At 53.5% G+C, this 26404-nt stretch overlaps 2 protein-coding genes across 2 annotated transcripts in view; both read left to right on the top strand.

Annotated features, from left to right (window-relative positions):
• Positions 1 to 15657, top strand: part of STXBP1 (syntaxin binding protein 1) — a 29221-nt gene extending 13564 nt beyond the window's left edge. Inside the window, exons 12-19 of the mRNA XM_006102095.3 lie at positions 1665 to 1730; positions 2418 to 2498; positions 3952 to 4090; positions 4749 to 4858; positions 6797 to 6898; positions 8765 to 8850; positions 9435 to 9589; positions 15358 to 15657. Of these exons, the coding sequence (XP_006102157.2) occupies positions 1665 to 1730; positions 2418 to 2498; positions 3952 to 4090; positions 4749 to 4858; positions 6797 to 6898; positions 8765 to 8850; positions 9435 to 9589; positions 15358 to 15440 (822 nt within the window). The 3' untranslated portion in view covers positions 15441 to 15657. The remainder of the gene's footprint in view (positions 1 to 1664; positions 1731 to 2417; positions 2499 to 3951; positions 4091 to 4748; positions 4859 to 6796; positions 6899 to 8764; positions 8851 to 9434; positions 9590 to 15357) is intronic.
• Positions 15658 to 19866: 4209 nt separating this feature from the next.
• CFAP157 (cilia and flagella associated protein 157) lies at positions 19867 to 26298 on the top strand. Its single transcript, XM_023743519.1, has 8 exons — positions 19867 to 20660; positions 22122 to 22393; positions 23076 to 23229; positions 23933 to 24200; positions 24816 to 24946; positions 25169 to 25366; positions 25595 to 25834; positions 25984 to 26298. The coding sequence occupies exons 1-8, from the start codon at positions 20500 to 20502 to the stop codon at positions 26279 to 26281; spliced, it is 1722 nt and encodes a 573-aa protein (XP_023599287.1). The 5' UTR covers positions 19867 to 20499; the 3' UTR covers positions 26282 to 26298.
• Positions 26299 to 26404: the final 106 nt, after the last annotated feature.

The following is a 26404-nucleotide window of genomic DNA, read 5'->3' as shown; positions in this document are numbered from 1 at the left end:
TCCCTTCATCCGTGATCGTTTTGTCTTACTTCTGCATTCAAGACTGAGATCCAGACCCCGTCTTCTGATATTTATAGAGAGCTTCTTTCTGTTACTCTGCGGATCCATATTTGCTGTTTTGGATCATGATTCATTTTAAGCCGGAAGAACTGTGAAGCCTTTTTTAGCTTGTGAAGGAATTAGAATTCATGACCTAACTTTCCTGGGCCTCTCCTTATCCTGCTGTTTACAGAGGTGCTTACCCATCAGCAGAGGGAGATGAGCTCTGATTGTGTCACTCCCTGGCTTAAAACCATTTATCGACTTCCCGTTCCCAGGAGAATCAAGCCCCACCTGCTGACACATCTATGGAACCTGGGTCGTCAGGCTCCAGAGACTCTCTGGTCTCGGACATCCCTGTCTCCCTCCTTCTTGTCCTACCGCCTTCCTCCAGCCACACCTGAGCTCCTTGTCTGGGCCTTGCCTTGTGAAGTCCCAGTCCTTTGCTCAGGTGTCGTGTTTTTTTGTTTTTAAAATGTTTTTAGTCCTAACCGGTTTGGCTCAGTAGATAGAGCGTCGGCCTGCGGACTGAAGGGTCCCAGGTTCGATTCCGGTCAAGGGCATGTACCTTGGTTGCGGGCACATCCCCTGTAGGGGGTGTGTAGGAGGCAGCTGATAGATGTTTCTCTCTCATTGATGTTTCTAACTCTCTGTCCCTCTCCCTTCCTCTCTGTAAAAAATCAATAAAATATATTTTTAAAAATAAAATAAAATGTTTTTATTGATTTTTTGAGAAAGAGGGAGAGAGAGAAACATCAGTGAGAGAGAAACATTGATCGACTGCCTCCTACATGCCCCCCTACTGGGGATTGAACCTGCAACCTGGGTATGTGCCCTGACTGGGAATTGAACTGGTGATCTCTTGGTGAATGTGACACACTCCGTCCACTGAGCCACACCAGCCAGGTCGGGTGTTGTTTCTGGGGGAGGAGCAGGAACCTTCCCTGCTCCTCCCTAGACTAGTGACGTGCCTCTGCTCTGTGCACCACACTGACACCCTCAGAGAGCGCCAGGCCACTCAACGGGACAGGCCCCGCCAAACGCGAGCTCTTCAAGGCAAAAGTACTTGTATGTCCAGCACCTAAAAGTGTCTGGAATGTAGTAGTAATTCAATAAATTCTTGTTGGATAAGTGAGCGGGATTAGGTGGGTCACACAGTTAGAGGGTAAGCAGACCCCTTTCACCTGTCAGGATGCAGATTCCAGCCTTTCACCTTCTCACTACTGCCCCCTGTCTACTCAGCTGCAGCCTTTCAACATGAACGTGATGCCAAGAGAGCTTAAGCTGGGGGTGCGGAGAGGCAGTGGATGGACAAAAACGTGTTCTTTCCTGGCAAGAGTTATGCTCTCAGTAACTGTCTAGTCCAACAAATAAAACATAACTGCTGGGCTCCGGAGTTCAGCTCTCCACCCATAAGACAGTCATGCTATTTGGGTCAATAATTATTTGAGCAGAAGCTTGGCAGTCTGAACACACATGATCTTGTGTGTAATGGATTCCTTTTGAGAGTAACAGAACACACTTGGCTTTCCTTTCCTTACAGACCACCATGCGGGACCTGTCCCAAATGCTGAAGAAAATGCCCCAGTACGGGCGTGAGACCGTCTGCTTTCCTTTCCTTACAGACCACCATGCGGGACCTGTCCCAGATGCTGAAGAAAATGCCCCAGTACCAGAAAGAGCTCAGCAAGGTATGGCGATCCAACATGACCGAGTGGGATCGTGAGCGTAATGAGCTTCAGAAAGGCGTCTCAGAGTCCTAGCACACTGACCGGTTCATTGACATCCACGGATCTTCAGTCATCTTCCATTCTTACTAGACAAAAATGGGAGGCTGGGGTAGACAGCTTCTTTCCTAGGACTTTTCTCCTCTTCATCTTTTTTCTTTATTCTTCCTATTCCTCTTCCATCAACCTCACCACGGGGCTGCCTGAGTGTCATCACAACATGGCAGCTGGCTTCCCCGGAGTGAGTGACCCGGGAGAGAGCTGGAAAGAAGTCACCTGCCCTCCCGGTCCTGTTGCGGGACATCACACATCACCTCCTCCGCACTGTTCCTTAGAAGCGAGTCACTAAATCCAGCCCACACTCGAGGAGGGGGGAGCTAAGCTCCTCCTGGAGGGAGTAATGTCGAATTTGTGGGCACGTTGTGCAGCCATCATCCCACCCCATCCCACCCACGAAGGATTCCTCCTTCCTGTTGACCCTTTGAGTGTGGTTGTCCCTCTCTCGACACATAATGCCCTGCCTTGCGGTGGTTGTGTGCCGGCCTGCATGAGGCTGGTGATTCCTTGGTGTCTGGCCCAGTGTTTATGCATCATAGGTGGGTGGCACACATATCAGCGAGTAATTCTTGCTCACAAACTGCTTTTTCCTAGTATTCCACCCACCTGCATCTTGCCGAGGACTGCATGAAGCATTACCAAGGCACCGTGGACAAGCTCTGCCGGGTGGAGCAGGTAGGACCCTTTCCTTCTCTTCCTGCCATGACCACTTACCCAGCAGAAGTTTAACCTCTGACCTTGAACATCCTGCAGAATCATAGGAAGTAGAGATGGGAAAGCCCACGGGATCGTGTGGTCTCACCTCGCGAGCCAGTGCCGCACACTCTCAAGGGTAGGGACTGGACGGTCTGGAAGGCCATGCCGTGTGGATTTTGCATGTCTGGCTTTCCAAAGGTTCTGAGCCCTACAGGCGGGGCCGGCTGAGTTTAGATCCGAATGCATTTCTTCCTGCTGCAGCCACAGCAGCTTCGGAGGCCTCGGGTAGTGCAGTAGCAGGTGGGGAATTCGCCCCCGCCTCACTGGTCACAGTTAGGGCTGGAAAGGTCAGAGTTTGGGATTTGAGTTGTGTCTCTGTCACGGATTTGTTTGCTGTGCCCATTTCTCTCTGTATTTTCCTCATCTGCAAAGGGAAATGCCATGCTGCCATGACTTCTGGGAGTGTGGTGTGGTGTGGGGTCAGTAAGCTGGCACTCAGTTCTTCCATTGGGATAACATGACCCAGCCAGGGGCAGCTTCTCGGCGGGGAGAGAGCACTCCGCCATCCTGAGGCCTCAGCAGAAGGCCCCTCTTCACAGTAAAAACAGCTCAAGTTCTCAGTGAGATGCTGAGATTACATCGTCTGGTTTGATATGATGGGCTCAGCTTAGGTTTGAGCGACCTGCCCCGATTCATTGCCTCTCTTCGAATGGACGCAGCCCGGCTAAACCCGTCCGTTTCCCAGGGGATCTTGGCAGACACAGGCGTCCTCTCCGAAAGGCCTTCACCGCCAGAGGGTGGGTTATCTCTGCATCAGTAACAGCGCAGTCGGGATCAGCCCTCGGAAGTGAAGTTGTTGCAGAGTGCGCAGTAGTATTTGGTGAACTAGTTACATTTAATTTGCCTTTTGGAAAGTGTTAGAATCAGGTCCTGCTGAACAAACATCCGTGAGGCTGGTGGTGGGACTGAGAGGTGAAGGGGCCTAGGAGAGGTGCCCTGCCTTCCTCCCACCCAGACTGGGAAGAGGCCATGAACTTGAGGTCATAATTGTTATGAATTCCTGGGATCTTGAGGGGGAAAAGGGAACCACAGAGGAAGTTGCAGCCACAACAGGACCAATAGTTCTTGATGGGCTGAGCCTGCTGCCCTGGCTCGAAGCTTCCCCTGAGGCTGGCACAGGTTCACTGGCACCTCCGGAAGGGAACAGCGACCTGTAAACAAGGTGGCAAATCATCGAAAGTGAAACCTGGATGGTCTAGAAAGCGGTGCATTTTACCCGGGTGCTAGCTGGAGTCGTGAGAGTGGAAGTACCTGCTCAGGACCCTCCCCAACCCAGCCACAGTCCCAGACATTACGGACCTGAAGTTTCCCAGTAGTTACCGCCTATCCAGACTGTCACCAGAAGCGGGGCCAATGTGGCATGTTTCTGCAGGACCTGGCCATGGGCACGGATGCTGAAGGCGAGAAGATCAAGGACCCCATGAGAGCCATCGTCCCCATTCTGCTGGACGCAAATGTCAGCACTTATGACAAAATCCGCATCATCCTCCTCTACATCTTTCTCAAGAATGGTAGGAGTGGTGGGCACGAGGAAGGCAGCTGGGGGGACCAAGCAGGCGGAAGAGTGGTGTCAAAGGAGTGGAAGGGTATTTGACAGGAAGACCCCCGGGGCTCTTTACGTTTGGGGAAATGTAACGCAGGCAAATCAGTTTCCACTGGAGGCTGTGCCCCCGTAGTTCTAGGGTTAAGCTGTGGTCTGGGACTCACAGCCAAGGACCTAGGGCCAGTGGGGGGGCCCTTAAAGCAGGGAGCGTGTCTGCCAGACATCTTGAACTCGCACCACACTTGTAGTCTGTGCCTTTAAATAACTGATTTTTACCCCATCATAGTTGCCCACATGTGTCCATTGTGCAAAAAGATGGGCACAGAGACTCCTGTCCATGTTGACCTTGATGTGGGCCCAGGGGGCAGGGGTGGCTGAGGAGCAGGAGACAGGGAAACAGACCCTGAGGGGCAATTGCCGATGGCCGCAGCCCGGGATGGGTGGTTAGCGTGGAACAGGAGTCCTGATCTTGTCCTCGCCTTACGGTAAAGTTGCTGCAATGAGCAGGTTAACTTCCACCCATGCTGAGGGGAAGGGGCACTGTCCCCCTCCTGCCAGGCGGTGGGCTGGGCCTCTGAGTGTGCACTGTGCAGGGGCGGGTGTGGTGACGGGTTTTGCTCTCTCAGGCATCACTGAGGAAAACCTGAACAAACTGATCCAGCACGCCCAGATCCCCCCGGAGGACAGCGAGATCATCACCAACATGGCGCACCTGGGCGTGCCCATCGTCACCGACGTAAGGGCCAGCCTTGGGGGGGTGGGGAGGGCAGAAGGGAAGCTGGTGGGTCTTTTCTCTTCTCCCCTAACTTACTTAGGCAGTTTATGAGGCACACACTCAACTCTGAGAAAGAGAGCAGGTAAAATCAGAGGAATAAAGATCCCGAGATGAGTAACAGGGTTAGCGCCAGGAACCACGACGTGCACAGGCAGGCGTGGAGCACAGCGCCAAAGCTGAGCCGTACTGTGGACCAGCCACAGCAGGAGCCGCGCCTGCAGGTCGGCCTGGCTCTGCCTTTGGACACTAGACGCAGCTTCTTCCATGAGAATCAACACTGCCACTGGTCCAGGACCAAGTCAGGGCAGCTTGTCCGGGAGGCCCAGCCCACAGTGGGCTCTAGGAGAGGCTGGGGGTGGGGGCCCAGGATGAGGAAGAGTCCTGAGCACTCTTCACAGCACCCCACTAGGATCCTCCAGGCAGGGACCCGGTGGGGGTTCCTCCTGTGGCGGTCAGTCTGCCACAGTGCTGACCAAGCTGGAGCTGCAGATGCTGTTCTGGAGCCACCAGACCAGAGGCCTGTAACTGGCATTTTTAGACCCATGTTCACAAGAGGGACCACAGTGAGAATGGAGACGATTCCTTCAGTACGTCCTGTGCTGTTGAAACAAAATCAAAGAGTAAGCCATACGCAAAGTAGTGTTTTCTCCTGGTGTCAGTCGACAGCAAACTATTTTTTTTTAAATATATTTTATTGATTTTTTACAGAGAGGAAGGGAGAGGGATAGAGAGTTAGAAACATCGATGAGAGAGAAACATCGATCAGCTGCCTCCTGCACGCCCCCCACTGGGGATGTGCCCGCAACCAAGGTACATGCCCTTGACCGGAATCGAACCCGGGACCCTTGAGTCCGCAGGCCGACGCTCTATCCACTGAGCCAAACCGGTTCTGGCAGCAAACTATTTTTTTTAACTACCTGGATTTTTTTTTTTAATTTGACCTGCATTTGCCATGACTTTAAAGAGCCACGTTTGGCCCTGGCTGGTGTGGCTCAGTTGGTTGGGCAATGTCCCGTGCACCAAAAGGTTGCCAGTTCGATTTCCATTCAGGGCATATGCAGGCTTGATCCCTGGTATGGGGCACACAGGAGGCAACTGATAAATGTTTTGCTCTCACATCAATGTTTCTCCTCTCTCTCCCTCTTCCTTCCTCTCTCTAGAAATCAATTTAGAGTATTAAAAAATAAGCCCTAGCCAGTTTGGCTAAGCGGATAGAGTGTCAGCCTGTGGACCAAAAGTTCCCAGGTTTGATTCAGGTCAAGGGCACATACCTTGATTGCAGGCTCCTCCCCGGCCTAGGCCCTGGTATAGGAGGCAACCAATCGATGTGTTTCTCTCACATCGATGTTTCTCTTTGTCTTTCCCTCTCTCCTCCACTCTCCCTAAAAATCAATGGAAAAATATCCTCAGGTGAGGACTAACAAAAAAATAAAAAATAAGAATAAAAAAATAAAATATTAAAAAAACAAAAAGAAAAAAAAGAACCAACTTTGCTCCAGTTCCTAGAAGGGCATATTTTTGGCTTTTCCAGGGAAAACACTCCCACTCGTTAGAGTTTGCCTGCTGCCGTTCTGAAAGGAGGCCTTGGGAGAGGGTTTCCAGAGGCCAGCAGGGGCCCTGAGTCCACGTGGCCTGACAGTCTAATCTTTTTTTTTTTTTTTAATATATTTTATTGATTTTTTACAGAGAGGAAGGGAGAGAGATAGAGAGCTAGAAACATCGATGAGAGAGAAACATCGATCAGCTGCCTCCTGCACATCTCCTATTGGGGATGTGCCCGCAACCCAGGTACATGCCCTTGACCGGAATCGAACCTGGGACCTTTCAGTCCGCAGGCCGACGCTCTATCCACTGAGCCAAACCGGTTTCGGCGAGTCTAATCTTTATGTTTGCATTCAGTCTACGTTGCGTCGCAGGAGCAAGCCAGAACGGAAGGAGCGCATCAGCGAGCAGACCTACCAGCTGTCACGATGGACCCCGATTATTAAAGACATCATGGAGGTCAGTGATGTGGGGTGGGTGGGGTGAAGACAGACGCCAGGCCCAGGGCTCTTCACGTAAAGGCCTGATGCTTCCAGCTCCACCGCCTAGCAGGGGGCAGCGACACCTGAAGGACTGGCTTCCAGAGCTCTCTCAGGCCTCACAGCACGTCTTTGTCCTGGGGCTAGTGAAGAGCAGGCCCCACAGACGGCCAGGCGCAGGTCCAGAGACCACGTGATTTCTAGGCAGCAGGAGGCAGAGACCCCTCAGTGGTACCGCACCCAGAGGAACCCAACAGATCACAGCACCAAAAGGTCCCATGAGTAGCGAGTTCCATACTGAGGTGTGGGTGGGCCTCTGGAATGTGAGCCCAGCCTGCCCCCTTTCTCCCACTCATCCCGTCCCTCAGTCCTCCATGCCAACCAGAGACCCTGCCAAGCATATTTCTGCTTCTACTCTGTTCAAACCCACCCCTTGTCTGGAATGTTCTCGCTCTCCTTCCCGCTTCCTGAAGCCTCTTCCTTCAAAGTCCCCATCCCGTCTCACTGTGCCACCCACCACCCCATCTGGCCAACCCTCCCCACAGAGGCTGCCTGGACTCCAGGAGCCTATGGTAGGGGCGTTCTTTGAGCACGTATGCCGCTTGGTGTTTGGCTCATCTTTTTATACCTTGGTTCTATGCCCTCAACTGCTGCGTCCTCTGGCCCCATGCTTTGTGCATAGTAGGTGTTTCACGTTTGTTAGGTGCCTGTCCTTCCCATCTCTTCTTGTAGGTCAGGGAAGCCTGCGTGGAATCCCACCTGCTAGATGTTGGGGGCGGGATTAGAGCTAATCTATCCAATTCCTCACTTGACAGGCAGATGGGACTGGGGTCGGAGAATGAAGAGACTTGCTCAGGATCCCTTTGTTGACTCATAGCAGAGCAGGTGTTCGTACTGAATTGTACGTTTAAATAAATGTATTTTAAATATATACAGTGAGTCAGCTTCCTGTTTTTAAAACTCACGAACCAAAAGGCTGGGTGAACATGAGACATGTAGAAACCAAAGACAATTGTTGGCTTGCTGCAGAGATAAAGCCAGCCCCTGTCTCATCCCTCCTTTGTTCTCTGCTCCCTTTTCTGCCCCTCCTTCCCAGACCCCCAGGGAGATGTGTACGCTTTGCATGGTAACTGGTAGGGGGAGTGTAGGTTTCTAGGCAGCAGGAGGTGGGGAGCTGGGATCCACCCACCAGATAATTAGCCCCTTGGGCAACTGAGGGTGGAAGGCTTTCTCCTGCATGAGAGACTGCCTGTGCCTAGTGTCTACAAGACTGATGGTGTGGAATTTATGGGACAGGATACAGCACAGTCTCACATAAAATGTAAAAGAGGGAGAAAAAAGAATTAATTGGAAGCGAAGCAAGAAAAATCAATGCAATTTTTAAAAATTTCTCTTAACGAGCAGACCTACAGCCTAATCTCAGCACGTCGGCTGCTTCTGGAGCATCCTCCACACGGGCACTGCCCTGGGCAGTGGCAGCAGCAGCGGGAGCAGGGAGGGCTCTGGATGCTGCAAACCTGGCATGGTTTTCACTAAGTGACTTGTTCGAATTCTCACCTGGCTTCCGTCAGCCCTTTTCTAGCAGGTGGCAGACCTAACATCGGTCTCTTTTCTTTTTATATATTTGTATTGATTTCAGAGAGGGAGAGAGGGGAGAGAGATAGAAACATCAGTGATAAGAGAGAATCATTGCTCAGCTGCCTCTTGCACGCCCCACACTGGGGATCGAGCCCACAACCCAGGCATGTGCCCTGACCCGAAACAAACCATGACCTCCTGGTTTATGGGTCGACGCACAACCACTGAGCCACACAGGCTGGGCAACATCAGTCTCTTTTCTTTCCAGGACACCATTGAGGACAAGCTCGATACCAAGCACTACCCTTACATCTCTACCCGCTCCTCTGCCTCCTTCAGCACCACCGCCGTCAGGTGAGACGCCCCGAGCAGGCAGGCAGCAGCGAGGGGACTGGCCCTGGTGGCCTGTCAGCTGCACAGCAGTCCCGTTGTGATACAGCGTGGCCGTGAGCCCCTCCCGCTGTGCTCATCGCAGCCAGGTGCAGGCTGCCCTGACAGCGCCACCCGCCCACAAGGCCCTTCCTCTCAGTGCAGGAGGCCCTGGCCCAGGGAGGCATCTGTGCACATTTGCTATTCCTTTGGCTCTGCTGTTCCTGCTCACTGCCAGCAGAGTGCCCATTCACGGCTAGGAACGTATATCCCCGAGGGTAGACTCCTGGACGAACAGCACGCCGGAGGAGCTGTTGAACTTAGCATGTCAAACAGTAAAGCCGACCTGAACCTGGCTGCTGCCTACATGTTTCTAAGAGACTGACAGGTGGCAGCAGGGCGCTCGTAGCAGTTCTGCTCCCGGCCCCACTGAGGTTCATTCACAACACTCACTACGCAGCTTCTCTGTGTCACTGTGTACGGACGAACATGTAAACGTGTCACGCAGGTATGAAGTGCAGGTACTTGAGTGCGGGTGAACATTATTCATCTCTCCCCTGCCCCCTCAGCGCCCGCTACGGGCACTGGCATAAGAACAAGGCCCCGGGCGAGTACCGCAGTGGTCCCCGCCTCATCATCTTCATCCTGGGAGGCGTGAGCCTGAGCGAGATGCGCTGCGCCTACGAGGTGACCCAGGCCAACGGCAAGTGGGAAGTGCTGATAGGTGAGTGGGCCTGTTTCCCAGGGGGAGGGGGCTGCTTCTCCGCACTGGGCTCCATTCCATGCTTTGGTGTCTCATTCTGTCCTCGACTCCACTGCCCCTGCCAACCGTCATCTCTAGAGCTGTTCATGGTCGGCAAAAGCTAAGGGGCGAGGTTCCTTGTGTCTGCGTGTGGTGGGAGGGGCCTGACACAGACTCCAGCAGCCCAGGCCCACTTTCTGCTCTGCCCCTGCCTGTGGGTCGCCTGGGCATGCTCCCCACCTCTCCAGGCTGCCATCTTCTTATCCAACCAAACAGGCTAAGAACACCCACTTACAGCCCAAACTAGACCTAAGGTGGGACTTGTCCGTGTCCTGGCATTAGGCCTCCCACCAAGGTGCTCGGTAAAAAGAAGGTAAACTCTGACCCCCCTTACCTCTCCGTCAGAGGGACAGACCAGACACGCGTGTGAGCAGATACTGCCCGAGGCGTGCTGGCCTCTGCCCAGGGTTCCCCTCCGGCCCTACTACTTCCCGGTCTCTCACACCCTGTCTGCGATTTCCTGATGATTTTCCAGAAGAAAGGAAGCAACTCACAGGAGCTGACTTAATGCAGCGGGCGGTGTTTCTCCTTAACATGCGTGTAGGCACGCCCACAGTTCTAGGGTTGGAAGAGAAAGAGGGAGCTGAGAAAAATCTTGCTTTCTCTATGTTTTCCTCAGTCCCTCCTTTCCCTTAACAAAATGGAGTGGCACTTGCCCGGATGCCTCTTGACAGTAATTGGCAAGAGGCTATCAGCACATACTACCTGGCCGGGTCCTGCCCTCTCCCCTTACTCGACAAGACGAGTCAGCTTCGTGCCTCTCCTTTGGAGTGGCCAAGTCACGGTGCCCCCAGGCTCTCAGAGGAGCAGGTTCTACACACCAGTCACGTGGTGTCCCTGGTGTCTCAAGATGGACCCAGAAGCACCATTCAGTGGGGAGATTGGACATTCTTCCTCCCGTCCCCGCTCCCTGGAGCTCCCCTGTCTGGTCGCCATTTCTCCCTCTATTGTTCCTTCCCGTTCGTTACGTAAGCCCCCGCGATGAAGCTCTCTGCTCCCTGCTTGCATATGTGTTGCATGCGTGTGTTGGATAATTCTTAGCTCAAACACAGTTTTCCTGGGCAGAAGCTGTCAGAGCCGGGCTTGGGGGTAAATCTCCATCTTCAGCTTTGGCCCTGACCTGAGGTTCCCCATTGGGAGGTGGTATATTATAACCTGGGGAGATGAAGTGACCCACAGATTTTTGGAGGGGTCTCGCTCAGACAGCCGATGTCCGCTGTGTGGCCTCACCTGCTTTTGTGCATGCCAGCCATCCTCGCAGTGCGTGTGCCTGTGTGTGTGCCTGTGTGCGTGCGCGTGCGCGTGTGTCTTGCTTTCTCATCTCTCACTGGCTGCATAAAACGTAGGCCTAAGTTGGCATGTTCCTGTTCCGTACCTTTGTTCAAGCAGTCAGCTGGCCTCTGTTCTCCCGCAGGTTCTACTCACATTCTTACTCCCACCAAATTTCTCATGGACCTGAGACACCCCGACTTCAGGGAGTCCTCTAGGGTATCTTTTGAGGATCAGGCTCCAACAATGGAGTGAGAGCCAAAGAAACAAAGTAAAAGCAGCTTATCACAGAAAAGAAACTCTTCCTCTCTGAAGGGCTTTCTTTGATTATTCCGTCACTCTTTTTATTTTTTCTGTTTTTAGTTTATTATTTATTTGATTTTCCTTTAACAAGAAAATGCTTGCAGTTCTTAACACCGATTGAAAATGTGTCCGATGCTGCCTTCACCCACTGGCCACGGAGCCTCCGGGCTGGCCCACGGGCTCTCTCCTGCCCTGGGTCCCCTGCTGCTCAGCCCACAGCACAGCCCCCGGGGTTTTAACCTGAGAATGAGAATAATGCTGTGAGCAGCCCTCCAGAGGGGTTGAGGGATGCCAGAGGGTCGCCACACGCCTGGTGCTCAGGAATGCGTTTGTGGGCACCAGGAAGAGAGCACCTTGTCCAGGTTGGGGCGTGGGGTGGGAACCTGAGCACGAGGCCCGCAGGCTTCCCAGGGACACCCCTGGGTGCCCGGTTGTGGGGGAGGCTCTGCGGAGAGCGTCAGAGTGGACTCCGAGTCAGTGGTAGTGAGACATGTAAGTGCCGCTTTCCCGGACAGCACTTAGCCGGGGAACAAGGGGTCACAGGCCACCATGCACTTGGTGAGCTCCCGCAGCCATGGGAAGAGCTCCTGTCTCGTGTTCCTCTGGGGAAAGAGCACTTATTAGCCATTTGCTCTGTCAGTAACTGCTTTCATTTTAACCTCCTGTGATCCTTCCGAGAGTTGAGTAATCACCCTCCTCACCCACTGAAGCCTCTCGTGCTGAGAGCCTTTGGGTAGAAACCGCTCTCCCACCGCACTGCACCTGCTCTCAGTCACCCAGGAACCCGCTTCTGTTCGGTAGATAATCCAGATTTTATTCTTGTCCTCGTCCCCTCCTCTCTCCTTCCGTTCTCCCTACATGCTGGGAACCTCCTCTGATGCGTTTAAGTGGCAGACTGATCCGGAACTCCACTGGAACGTTACTCAGGCCTTAGCTTCGCTGCCCGTTCTGTGATGAGGCCACAGTTTGTGTACCTGGCTTCATAGACTCCATTGACATGGGCCCTGAAAATGTCCCCTCCCCCTGGGCTGAGCCGTGGCCCAGTGAGTCTTCAGAATGTGAGTCACCTTGAGCAGTGGGGAGGCCTGGACTCCGGGCCCAGCTCTGCCACGAGGACCTATGACTAGGTCATTCCCACTTCCTGGGCCACAGTGTATGGACCACAGGGAGGCTGGACCGTAGGGTCCCAAGGCTCCTCCTCAGATTGGTGACTCAAGCCATGCAGCCCTACCTATTCCCGGCTCCCTGTTGACCTCAGGGGAAAGCCATCAGCACCTTGGCTAGGAAACCTGGAAGGATGATATGAAGGTGAGAAATAGCAGGGGGCTGTGAGCCAGGACACTGGGGCTGGCTAAGGCCTGAGTACCTCCCATTCTGCCCAGGCTCCTTCCCAAGGGAAGCCAAACCTGTGGGCACTGAATAAACAGTCATTGTTTCAAAGCATTTTGGGAGGTGGGTAATCAGAATCAGAGCTTCTAATTCTGTGTGCAGGTGGCAGGTGGGTGGATGGCATTTACTGCAAGGTGTGTTTTTTGAATTGATTTTGAGACACAGAGAGAGAGAGATGGATTTGTTGCTCCACTTATGCATTCATCTGTTGCTCCACTTATGCATTCATCAGTTGATTCTTGTATGTGCCCTGACTGGGGGTAGAACCTGTACCCAGCCAGTGAAAGAAGGGTTTTGTCCCAGCAGACATCTGTGTCTGCCCACAGCGCTCAGCCTTTTGGATGACTCTGTTCTTGGAGACCCCATTCACATTTCTCAACCTTCCAGTTATGTAGACTAAGAGGGACCCTCAGAGCAGTGGGACCCGCTTGCTGTTCTAAAGGGCCTATGTGGTCAGCTACCTGTGAGTTCAAAGAGCACATTTGCAAATTGTGGTTTAAACCCACCCCACTCAATTAGCAATATTTGTGGTGGTGGAAAGCCTAACCAAGTATTAAAGCAATACAGATGATTGGGTGGCAAGAATGGGCACTCAGCTGCTCTGTGTCCTTTAAAGAGACCAGTGAGCGAGGGCCCAGCACCGTGCCTGGCACAGAGTCCTACAGGCCTCTCTAGTTGCCCGTACTCTTGGTCCTGGGTTTTCTTCTTTCAGTCAAAGACTGGGAACACCAGATGGTCAGTGATCAGATAATATCAGAAAATTCTAGAGCGTGATGGATTCCTTAACCTCTTTTTGGCCTCCCCCAAATCCTGAATTTGCAAGGAAGCAAGGGCAGGGGGAGCACTTTGGGACGGGCACCTGATCAGAGGTCCTCCTTTTGACTTTTCCTCTAGCTTGATCGGCCTCTGTACTTCCTGGAGTCAGTGGATGGCCTGGAGGGGTGTTAGGGATGGTTTTCTCTGGAACAAGTGTGCTGCTGTTGTCTCAACCTAGGATGCCCTTGAGCTAACCCTGCACCCAGAGCCCAGGGCTGTCTTTCAGGGTGTAGATACACAGTCCGTGTGTCGATTGAAATTGGAAAGCCCTCATTCTCACATCTGTTCACTGTTAGGAATTTGTAACATTTAAGTCCTGCTTCCCCATTTGTAGACAGTCTTTGACTTTCTTTGGGACTCATGGTAAGATGGGTAGAGTCACAGAAATGTGTACTCCGGGGGACATGCTGCTGAAGCCTCTGTCACGTGTGCAGAGGAGCCTCAGTGTGCAGGATAATGAGTCGGCTTTAGAGCTGGGGCCTGGGGCCTGCGGCCTGAGCATCACTCGGGACGATGGCAGTAGCTGCTCTGAGCAGTGACAGGTGCCTGGGACTTGCACTGCAGGGAATGGGGCGTCGGGAGGAACCCCTCACACCAGAGAAGGCTTTACGAGTTTGCTGCTGGTTTGACTGACCAGTAAGGTCCAAGGCCTGCAGCTCCAGCAGTCACGGGTCAGCTGAGCAAGTAGTGGTCAGAGGCACAGGGACCCTGGTGTGTGGGATCCTGCCCAGCAAGCCAGCCTGAGCCTTCTGTGCCTGCCCGCGCTCGGGGCGGGGATCTGGCATCCTGAGGTTTCTGCTCCCCTCGTCCCATGAAGGCCATGCCTGCACCCGCATCTCCAGGGAGGCACATTTTCAAGTACAGGTCTCTTTTGTTCGGTTCTTCTCTCCCACCAGGATCTTTCTTTGACGGCCACTGCTGCATGCGTGCAGGCCTCATGCTCACACACCAGCCACTTCTGTTCTGTTTGAGTATGTCCATGTCCAAACCACACGATCCATGCATCTTTTTTCACTGCACTTACTAGATCTCTCTCCTTATGAAAAGGACTTCATTTACTTTTATTTATTTATTATTTTGTGGTAGAAGTTATACCTAATTCCATTAGCTTAAATTTTTGCAAGCATTTCTAATCTCTTACAATGCACGGTCTCTATAAGGTAAGGCCTCAGGTCCCCGCCCTCTCCCTTTCACACCCGAGGTCCCGTCCACCACGGCAGTTCCAAGCATCTGCTCCCAGAGGTCAGTGGCTTCCCCCAGGGTGTTCTGCCCACCAGCTGCCTCCCTACCAGGCACCATTCTTTCCACACACAGGCCCCGCATAGCCCCCGCCCCATTCCCAACCTTTCCCTGCCATGTGGTTTGGAATTCCTCTCCCTGCTTCACCTTGAGTTTAAAATGCAGCTGCCTCATGTCCTGCAGATGGCGCTGAACCCTGAGGGGGAGGCCTGGGACCCTGCCTGAGCCAGAGGATTTTTTAAAAAAATATATTTTTATTGATTTCAGAGAGGAAGGGAGAGGGAGAGATTGAAACATCAATGATGAGAAAGACTCATTGATCGGCTGCCTCCTGCATGCCCCCCACTGGGGATCGAGCCCACCACCCAGGCATATGCCCTTGACTGGAATTGAACCCGTGACCCTTCAGTCCGCAGGCTGACGCTCTATCCACTGAGCCAAGCCAGCTAGGGCAACCAGAGGATGTTTTGTTTATCCCCAGTCCCCAAATGTCTCCCAGCCCCAAATGTGACTTGGCCCCAGAGCCCAATCCCCAACCCCCTCCCTACCTCCACTGACCACACCAGGGTGGGGCAGGGGGAATGGGTGCAGGTCTGGGAACCTCGAGGAGCAGGGAAGGAGGAAGCTTCCTGAACGAGAGCCGGCGAGCTCACTGTCTTCTCTGCCTCCCTCAGGATCCACGCAGATTCTCACCCCACAAAAACTGCTGGACACGCTGAAGAAACTGAATAAAACAGATGAAGAAATAAGCACTTAAAACAATAAGCTGCCCCTCCAAAAAGTGAACCCTCTTCCCCCCCGTGCTCCGCAGCCCTGCCGCTGCCCGCTGCCCGCAGTGGTTCCTTTGCTGACCCTCTGTCCCTCCCTGCCTCCCAGCTCTGCACGCCCTAGTCGGCGCTGTTGCCGCTGCGTTCTCGTGTTTAATGATGCCCTCTTCTCTTTGAAACAAAAGAAAATAATGCATTGTGTTTTTTTAAAAGACTGTCTTCTATATGTGCCCTGAGAGGAGAGGTTCGTGTGTAAGTGGCGCGCTGCTGGAGAAGTTCTGGGACTGTTCAGATGAATGGACACCTCCTCCCCATTCGTTATGATTCCGTGACCTTGTACATAACCTGGTGCAACACGTGCAGATTGCCTGAGTGTGGGAAGGCGGATGCTTGAGTGTTTTTAAGAACTTGTCTGGGTTGTTTCTGTTCTTATTGGGACTCAGATGTCTGTTCCGGGAGTATTTCAAACTGAGGCTCTGTCCACTCCGGTTCCCACGCCCCAGGGCCCGCTCTCATCAGGTAGGCTGGGCAGGGAGGCCCAGGTGGCATCTCGGAGGCTGGAGCTGGAACCCACCTCTTTGCTTTCCTCAGGGGCCCATATCCCCAGTGCTGTGGCTGTGGCTGTGGGTGGGGGCTGGTATTCAGCTTGTCACCAGCTTGTCACCGCGCCCTCCCTGGCTGCGTCCACAGCACTGTGACCCTGAGGGAAGTCGCTCTGTGGTCTAAGTCCAGTGAGGAGAAAGCTCCCCCTGGAGACCGTGGTCTCCTGGAGAAGGGGTTAGGCCTGATCTTTTGACCAGAGAAGCTCTTTCTTAGTGGAGTCAGCCTGGGAGAGCTCAGGGGTCAGGAAGGGACTAGAACAGAGTGGGCTCTGCAGGACGCTGTCAGAGGGCCTTCCCTGTAGAGAGGGCCCGTCCCCTAAGACGTCCAATGGCCGGGATCATAGCCCAAGGGATGTATACAGACCGTTGCCCACTCAGATGACCCTCAGTGGAAGATACTTCCTGATACTTTATTTTTTGTAATGCGGGGTCATATGTTGTTGTGCTTGTAGAGAAAATGATCATTTTATTCCCTGTATAAAAACCTAGCTGTATAAAACTTAGCTCTAATGCAAAACTTAAAGAAGCAAATGCAGGCAGGATGCCTCGTCATCCTCAAGACTCAGCAGTTCTCGTTCCTGGGAGTGAGCACACCGTTTGTTCTGCTGCTGTTGTCATGAAATATAATGACAGTGGAAGTCACAAAAATGTCCCCTGTCCAGCCCCCGCCACCCTTTACTCCTGCAGACCGCGTGTATATTCCTGTCTCGTGATGTCGTTGCAAACGTGGTGTGTGCTAGTTTAACTCGCCCGCTCTCCTTTCAGAACATGTTCCTCGCCCGCCCGGTAGATGCCTGTGGTGTCCGCTCCTCACGGCTTGGAAACCTCTCTCCCCTTTGCACTCAGATTAGTTTGCAGGTCTGTCTCCCCTCTCCCCTTAAGACACATTATTTCCTTAGGACAGAGCTGTAGGTACTTGCATTGGTTGGTTTCTTACTGTTACTGCTTGTTTTGTCCCCTCCCTGTGACCAATGCTCATGCTTCAGGACCTTGTTTGTTGAACATGTTGGTTTTCCTTTCTGTTATTTATAGAAACATAATTTATCAAAAGGATATTTTAAAAATCTAGTCTGTCTTGAAACTTGTTTACCTTGAAATTATCAGAATCTCAGTGTTTGAAAGTATTGAAGCACAAACATGTATCATCTCTGTACTGTTCTGTACTAAAGTACTTGAGTCTAATAAATGAATAATTCGGCGCCCATTCATGGTGTCCAAGGTGACTCTGGGCTGGTTTCACTGTGGGAAGTGGAAGGAAGGCTTCTGCAATGGTCCATGGCAGAGGAGTCCAGCCACCCCAACCACGGCTTGGAGTCTCCTGGATCCAGGTCTCCGTTACTTGCATTAAGATCTGTAGCTGTTGCACATTTGGGGACAATCCGTGAAGCTTGTCTTGGCCCCTAGCTGCAACAGCAAGCTACCTGTAGATGATATGGTCCTTCCATCGCCCTATTTCTCTGTGTCTAGAATGTCTCCAACTCAGAGCCTGCAGGCTGGAGGTCTCCGCCAGACCCTGCTCAGGTGCCTGTACAGCCATGTTGGTGTGACACCAGGCTTTTTTTCCTGGGAGGCAGAATGGCAGTGACTAGGAGCACAGACCTTGGCATCAAGCAGGTTTGGCTCAAATCCACATGACCTTGATGAGGAACTTTGTCCCCTCCTGTGAGTGATGCCTGTGGAAGAGTAATGCTGAGCTGAAGGATAATTTTGCTGGATATAGAATTCTTGGTTGACTGTTTTTTTTCTTTCAGCACTTTCTCATTCGACTGTGTGGAAACTTAGATTTTCTTTTTTTAATTAAAAAAAATTATTCATTTTAGAGAGGAAGGGAGAGGGAGATAGAGATAGAAACATCAATGGTGAGAGAGAATCATCAATTGGCTGCCTCCTGCACATCCCCAACTGGGGATTGAGCCCGCAACCCAGGCATGTGTCCTGACTGGGAATTGAACCATGACCTTCTGATTCATAGGTGGATGCTCAACCCTTGAGCCACACTAGTGGGCAGAATTTCTTAAATGAATGTTTTCCCATTTTCTGTACGCCCTTAGAACAATTTCCAGACACTTTAAATAATTGTTTCTTTTTTTTTAATGTTCAATTAACTTGTCTTGCTGAAGGGAAGGTGGATCGAGCTCCTTACTATGCTGTTCGGGAATCCCCTCCACGTGTGGTCTGACAGTAAGCAGATGTTTATGAGTGCCTACTGTGTGCCAACTTCCATCCTAGGCTCTAGGAATGCAGCCACAAACAAGGCAGACTGGGTCCTCATGAGCTCACACTAGTGGGCGGTAGTACTGTATCACACATACACACACACACACCCTGGATGAACAAATCTCTCTTATGTCATGTGTTCCATAGAAGTTGGCAAGATGTTAGGTATGTTTAATGATGCCTGCCCCCCGCCCCCCCTGCCGTCGCCATTGGTCCTAGGCTTCCTTCCCTCCAGAGCCTTCTAGAGGTGGCAGTGCCCCAGCCCACCGGCCACTGCCCTGGACTGATGCTGCCGCCTACACCTGCTCCTCTCAGAAGACCCAGATCACAAAGTCAGGAGGCTCTGGGCCCACCACCACCAGTCCCCAGTGTGGACACAGGTTAAGAAGCAGCAATGAGATGGTGTCACTGGGAAAGGTGATGACTAGAGACTCTCCAGGCAAACTCCAAAAAGGAGTATCCTTCAACCTGTAGCATTCCCTTCCCCACCCCCACCACCCAGAAGTCTGGCCAGAAAGTCCAGCTGGCCACTTGCTGTGTGACTGCAGCTGCTTTTACAAACCTGGCCCTGACCCCCAGGAGGAAGGACAGGCCCAAGAGCTGATACCTTCTGTGGGCTCTAGGCAGCCCATCAGCCTGGGGATTCAGAACTACCCCTGAGATGGGCCTCAGGTAAAAGGGCAGCAACCCGGGAGGCATGAGGAGGGAGAAGGCAGCTGGGGATTCAGGCACCATGGGATCCTCTGCCTGGGCGGGGCTCTGTGGGGGAGCCTCCCAGGTCAGTGATCCAGCAATCTCCAGCTGGGGGGATGGCCATGGCTTTAGGCTGGAGGGCCAGTCCCTCTGCTGGCCCCAAGTTTTGGGCACTGGGTCAGGCCTCTCCCCCCTCTGGGACCTGTATTGCCCTGTTTGCAGTCCAGGGCAGACAAACTCAAGCCCACCTTTAACCAACCACTGCTCCAACCTGCCTCATTGCCAAAAGTAAACACCCACCTCCCTGTTTCTGAACCTCCCTATCCCCTGGCACCCACCGCAAGGATCCAGCCACTCAAACCAACCCCCAAGGCTGCAGTAATAGAGCTTCACCTTGTTTAGCCTTCAGACTTCCAGGAGGGACTATGTCACCTCTTGCTAAGTGCCAAGCCCTAGGACAACAGGGAGGAAGAGGACTGCCCCTGTCTCAGGAGTGCCTGGGCCACAAGCACTGGGTGAATACCACAGGCCTACAGGCATGGTCTCCGGGAGAGGGGAGGAGATGGGGCATGAGGGGCCAGCCAGGGCATCAGCCAGCTGGACACCTACCGCGCCCTCTTCTCCCCCTCCCCCCAGCCCAGGATGCTGCCACCCAAGGCAAAGCTACGGAGTACACCTTTATTTGCCGGTATTTGCCGGGGACAAAGGGGCACTTTCCCCGAGCCGGGTGGAAACTGAGCCAGCCTCTGGACAGGGACAAAGGGGCACTTTCCCCGAGCCGGGTGGAAACTGAGCCAGCCTCTGGACAGGGACGTCCTGGGACCCCGTATGGGAGCCTCCTATATGAAACATCTATTTCTTTTTTAAATATATATTTTTTTATTGATTTCAGAAAGGAAGGGAGAGGGAGAGAGAGAAAAATCAATGATGAGAAAGAATCATTAATCAGCTGCCTCCTGTGCCCCACACCGGAGATCGAGGTCGATGCTCACGAAAATACCTATCCTTACCGTACCGCCTCCCCACCTGCTTTGGGTGAACCAAGAGGAGGATTCTGCCTTGTTGCTGCATCACCAAAGAATTAAGCCGGTCTCAGGCCTCAGGGGAGGGGTTTCTTGGCCTGGGGCCTGGTGACCAGCTTCTTCTGGTCCTGGGGAGCTCTGGGGCAGATGTCCCCTCTGACCAGCACCAAGGGCAGGGTAGTGACTTCGAGGGCTCAGAACCACTGTAATATTTCTACATCACTTATTGCCACCTGGGGGAGAAGGGGTCTCCCCAGAGCCCAAGAGTGCCCTGAGGGCCTGGCATCCTGGTCTGGAGACACCAGGGCCTGGGAAACCCCAACCTAGAGCCTCTATGGAGGTGCTGTCAGCCTTGGAGGTGGAGACCATTCGCCAGTGCCCGCCTTGCCCAAAATAGGACAGGGCCCCTTTAAGCCTTGTTTCATTCCTTCAGTTTGTTGCTATGTATGAGACCAACTTCCTTAGCAACCACCTGGTCTTTTAAAGGAGTCCTGAGGTAGCAGTGGCTACCAGCCATGGCTCCCAAAAAAAAGGCAAAGAAGGGGGCCAAGGAGCTCGAGACCAAGAAGAAAAGTGCCAAGAAGGAGCCCAACATGGCCATGGATATGGTTTTGGCCGAGGAGTTACGGCAGTTCTACCACATCCAGATCCGAGACCTGGAGGACAGGCTGGCCCGGTGGGTGGGCACCTAGAGGCTGGTCCTGCTGGGTCAGAAGCTCTGCCCAGAGCTGGCCACTGTGCAGGCTCAGCTGGGGATGGTTGTGTGTGTGTGTGTGTGTGTGTGTCTGTGTGTGTGTGTGTGTGTAACTCTTCCAAGACATGTTCACCTGGCCATTTTTCTTATTTTCAAACCAAGTTTCCTCCCAGTTAGGATGCACTGGCTCAGTCTCAGGGTCACCCTTAAAAGACCCTTTGGTGATGAGCAAGAACCCCACATGTTGCAGATACAGCTAACGTTGACTCCTTCATGTGTGCCAGGTGGGTCCTGTGCTGTGCTCACTGTGTCCCTGAGACAGAGCCAGGAGAGAGGTCTTCATGGCATCCCTATTGCACAGACGGAAGGTCTGAGGCTCAGGGAGGGGAAGCCACCTCAGGAGGAAGAGAGGGCAGAATGGGAGCTCTGGCCCCCTGACTTCCCCCCACCAGGCTGCTTCCTTGCTCCACAAAGCAGGTCATTCGGTTCTGCACCCTGCAGGGCCCTGTATGCAGTAGCCGTTCAAAAGATGTTGGTTGGGTTAATTATGAAGTAAAACATCTTTCCAAATAACTTCACCAATTATTCCCTAGGAAACCAATAGATCAATCATATGACACCTTAAAAATTCGCGAGCTTCCTTCAAGCTGAGACACTGGATCGAATGTATTTGGGGAAAATGCATTTGGGAGACAGTATTGGGTGCTTACTATTTGCTAAGCTCCTCTGCCAGGCCCCAAGAATATCATGGTGAAGGAGGTAAGAGGTCGGCCAGGTGGAGAAAACAGACACGTCAGGTCTTGACTGCCCAGTGAGACAAGGGCTAACCTACTAAAGGGCACCCCAGAGAGGGTCACAAATATGGCTCAGAGCCAAGGCTCCACTGAGGAGGTAGCTAACTCAGTGGATGAAGGTAAGGAAGATAGCAGGTGCAAAGGCTAGGGAGGGCACAGAGCTGGTCGACTTGGGCAGTTAAGTGTTGTAGTTGAGCCTTGACTTTGAGGTCAGATTGACTTGAGTTCAAGTTCTGGTTTTGCCACTTACTAGGAGTTTCTTTATCCCTCTGAGCCTCCGTTTTCTCATCTGTCAAATGGGTATAATCATCATAGTATCCACTTCCTTATGGGCTGTTGTGAGAATTCAGCAAATACACAGAGTACCTGCTATGTACCAGGCACAGTCCTAGGTGTTGGGGACACAGCAGTGAACACAAGAGAGAGAGGCTCTGCCCTCAGGGAACTTACATGCTAATGATGTGATGAAGGTAATGCACTGAGCAGACACTGGCTATGGTCATGAGTGCAGGTCAGGGGGAGATGAGGCTGGATTCTGACCATGAGGAACCTCAAATGCCCCTCTGTGAGAGGGTCTTGAGGAGGCTGGCCCAGTTGCAGAGGCCTGGCGTGTCCAGACCCCTGGAGCTCTGCCCCGCCCTCGCCTCAGGTACCAGCACAAGTGGGATGAGCTGGCCGTGCAGGAGAAGCTATTCCGCCAGGAGTATGAGCAGCTGGCCAGCAATAAGAAGGAGATTGTGGCCTTCCTCAAGCGGACGCTCAACCAGCGGGTAGATGAGATCGCCGACCTCAACGAGCAGCTCCAAAGCCTGCAGCTGGCCAAGGAGATGGAGAAGGACGCCTTTGAAGCCCAGTTAGCCCAGGTGCGCCATGAGTTCCAGGAGACCAAGGACCAGCTCACCACGGAGAACATCATCATTGGTGAGGGGGCCTGGGTGCACCTGCCATGGAGACAGGGAATCCCAGACTCTGGCTCTGTGGGCTCAAGTCCTAGCTCTACCGCTATCTCTATGGCCTCGGGCAAGCACTTCTCTCTGACCCTGCTTTCCCACCTGGGAAATGGGGATATGTCTACCTTGAATAACGACAGCGATGTGCTGCTTCCCACACATTCATTATCTTCCATAGTTAATGTCCCAGCAATCCTGTGAGGCAGGAAGTGCTGTCTCCCCATTTGTAGGTAAGGGAGCACCTTAAGAAGGTTAAGTGTCTTGGCCAAGGTCACCCAGGTGCCAAGGGTTGTTTTGAGGCTTAATGACAGCATGAATGCCTGGCCCAGAGAAGGTGTTCAAATGAGTGGTGGTTGTCACCATTGCCTTCATGAGACAGGAGTGGAGGAGAGTGTCAAGGACAGCTTCTCAGAGGTGAAACCTGAACGAGTCTTGATAAGATTAGTGGAGGGGAAGAGAGAGCTTTCCAGACTAAAGCAATAAAGGTGGGCAGGACTGGGTGTAGGGGTAAGGGTCTGGCCCTCCTGGATCAGGAACCATAAGGCAGGCAAGAGGAAGTGGGGAGGGAGGGGCATCACTCCAGGCCCGTGCTGCCCCTGGGACCTGCCCTCCCAGGCGGCCCCTCACCAGGCCTGTGCCCGGGGATGGGGCAGGGGGGAAGCTGGCAGCCCTGGAGGAGTTCCGGCAGCAGAAAGAGGAGCTTTCGGAGAAGTTCACATTGCTGGAGGACCAGCTGCAGAAGCAGGAGTATGAATACAAGGACTACATGTACAACCTGGAGAAGAAGTCGGTGCTGGACAGGGACAGGTGGGCAGGCCGGGTGCGGGAGCCTTCATGGGGTGGGGGGCAGGCGCAGCCCAGTCCTCAGACCTCTGTTTGCCTCACAGAATTCTGATTGGGGAGCCTGTGCTAGCTCATTGACTCCCCATCCTGAGCTCCCGGGATCCCGGCAGGGTTTTGGAGGGTGTGAGAAAGTAACCAAGCTCCCCAGCTCGTCCTCACACTGGCATCGGAGAATCCCTGAACTTCCTTTTGCCACGTTTTGTGACTTAAGTCATTATTTATTTCATAGCTAATCCACTGATTTGGTTCATAATTCAAGGTACAAAGGGTGCCACAGCAGGTTGGCTCAGTGGATAGAGCATCGGCCTGTGGACTGAAGGGTCCCAGGTTCAATTCCGGTCAAAGGCACATGCCTGGGTTGTGGGCTCAATTCCCAGTAGGGGTGTGCAGGAGGCATCCGATCAGTGATTCTCTCTCCTCATTGATGTTTCTCTCTTTCCCTCTCCCTTCCTCTCTGAAATCAATAAAAATATATATATATATATATATATTTTTTTAAAGGTACAAAGGGTCTACAGTGAGAAGCCTCCTGCCCACAGCCCACCCCTCCTGGAGGGACGAGCAGAGAGGTGGCCCTAGGCACTCTGGGCACCTCCACATAGGGAGGGGTGCCTGAGGTCTGTGCCCACTCTGCCTGACCCCCTTCATTCCCACCCATCCCGAGTAGAGTGAAGAAGGAAATCATTCAGCGTGTGAACCAGGTGGCCACTGACTTCCACAAGATGGCCACTAGCCAGATGTGGGACACAACGAAGCAGGCCATCCTGGAGAACAACACTGTGACCCTGCAGCTGTCCAGGGTCTCCCAGCATGGCGTGCAGCTGCTGCGGGAGAATGACCAGCTCAAGAGCAACCAAGACAAACTGTGCAAAGAGCTGGAGCTACTGCAGAACGCCAAGCAGGCCATGGCCAAGCACAACAGAAGCCACCAAAAGGTGTGCCTGCCAGGCCCTCATCACAGGGTGTTTGGCACCTAAAGCTGGAGGGAATCCTAGGGGCCCTGCCCTGAGGGCAAACACACACTTGGCAGGGGTGTACCTGGCCTGGAGCCAAGTCCGGAGGGAGCCAGCTGTGAGGGGACCAGCCCTACTTGTGGGGGCTCTAGGGTGCTGGCCCCAGCTCGTTTTTTTTCTTCTTAAATATATTTTTATTGATTTCAGAGAGGAAGGGAGAGGGAGAGAGAAACATCAATGATGAGAATCATTGATTGGCTGCCTCCTGCACGCCCCCTACTGGGGATCGAGCCGCAACTCGGGCATGTGCCCTTAACCCGAATAGAACCAGGGACCCTTCAGTCTGCAGGCCGATGCTCTATCCACTGAGCCAAACCGGCTAGGGCAGCTCATTTTTCTTGATTTGATTTAAAGCTCCTATAACTTGTTGAAGTGGAACCCACTCCCGGAGAGCTGGGGGCTCTGCTCAGCTGCTCTTCAGGGATGTGACCTCTCTGTGCAATGGGGTGAGCCCTGGCTGAGTCTAGAGCTGGGGGTGTGGGGCTGGCTAAGGACCCACAGTGGGTCTGGGGCATGGCCACCTGCTCGCACCCACAGATCATCCTCATGCTGACTGAGAAGTGCCACAAGCAGCAGGAGGGCAGAGTGCAGGCTGATCGGCTGCGCTTCCTGCGGAGCGAACTGGAGCAGAAAGTCCTGCAGCTGCAGAAGGAGAAGGAGGCACTGAGGTGGGGCCCGCAGTGGGCGGACGGTGGGAGTAGGCAGGAGCCCGGCTCCTTATGGCCACTGACGCAGGCCAGTGACTTCCTCTCTCTAGAAGGGCCTCGAGGCTTCCTGTCAAACAGCCTGAGGCCCGGGGCTGGATGAGGGACCCTGTGGGCTAACGAGCAATGGCAGGGCCCAACACCCTGGAGTAGGGAGGTGGCTGACTCATCGGGTCCCACGGCCAGGAGCCAGAAAGTCCAGCTGAACCAGCAGCTGGAGCATCAGCACATCGAGGCGAAGCGGCTGCGGCAGGAGCTGGCCAAAGAGCAGAAGGTGCGGGCAAGCCTGGAGATGACCCTGGTTCACACCACCAACTTCCTACAGAACATTCTGCAGGTGACCAACAAGTGGGTGAAAGTGGGGGGGAGGGGGTCGGCCCAGAGGTAACTGGGCCCTCGGAGAAAGCCAAGCCAGGGCCAGACGCCCCAACTTTTCCCTGAGAGACTCCTGGCAAGTCTGCCCTTTTCTGAGTCTGCAATTCAAAGATCCCCTCAAGGTCGTGAAGAAACTGGATGGAGTCCTTCTCTGAGGCCCTGGAAGGCCTTGGGCCTCAGTCTTCCCATTTGGAGAATGGGTATCCCACCACAGCCAGGGAACACTTTTTAAAACAGGCACTGGGGTTGGAGTTTCCCAGAGGTGGGTGTTGGGCCACTATGGACCTGGTCCCCATGGGCCCACCCCAACTCCTACCAGAACCTGCAACCAGAGGAAGAGGACGGCAACTATGAGATAGTGTTCCAGCTGCACTGCAAGGAGATCCTGAGGCAGCTGCTGGCCATGCTCAGCTCGGCCGTGGTCCTAAGCCCCCCGATGATTGTGGGTCCCCACCAACATCATGGCCACCCGGACAGGTGAGTGACCTTGTGTGACCTCAGAAGCAGCAGCTATAGGACTTGCCAAGGGCTGTCTCAGAGACCCTGGGCCAGAATTTGGGCTCCCCAAAGCCTTTCTGAACCTCAGCCTCCTCATCTCTGAAATGGAGGTGATGACACCACCCCCCTCCCCGCAGCCAGTCCAGCATCTCGCCACCCAAGACTGGGTCAATGCTCCAACGGCTGTCCGACCTCCCGACCTCCCAGCTGGCAGACCTGGGCCTGGTGCCTCGACAGGTCCGCCTCTCACCCAACCCTGAGGACCTCAGGCTGCTCTCACACTTCACTCGTATGAGATCATTCCAGGCACTCAGCAGCACTGAGGTGAGAGTGCCTGGGACCTCGATGACAGCCAGCCCTGGGTGCGATCATGGCTCAGTCACACTGCAGCTGTGTGGCCTTGGGGATGTGGCCAGACTTCTCTAAGCCTCCATTTCCCCTTCTGTGAAATGGGCTGAAGAAAGGTGTGACAAGGTCTCAGTGGCCGAAGGCATGCCCACACAGCCCCTGGGAGGGGGGCTTGCTGGGTCCCTCCTCCACAGGCAGGAG

The sequence above is a fragment of the Myotis lucifugus genome, unplaced genomic scaffold, assembly GCF_000147115.1.
Source record: "Myotis lucifugus unplaced genomic scaffold, Myoluc2.0 scaffold_397, whole genome shotgun sequence".
NCBI lineage: Eukaryota > Metazoa > Chordata > Mammalia > Chiroptera > Vespertilionidae > Myotis > Myotis lucifugus.
This window is presented reverse-complemented; position numbering and strand designations above follow the sequence as displayed.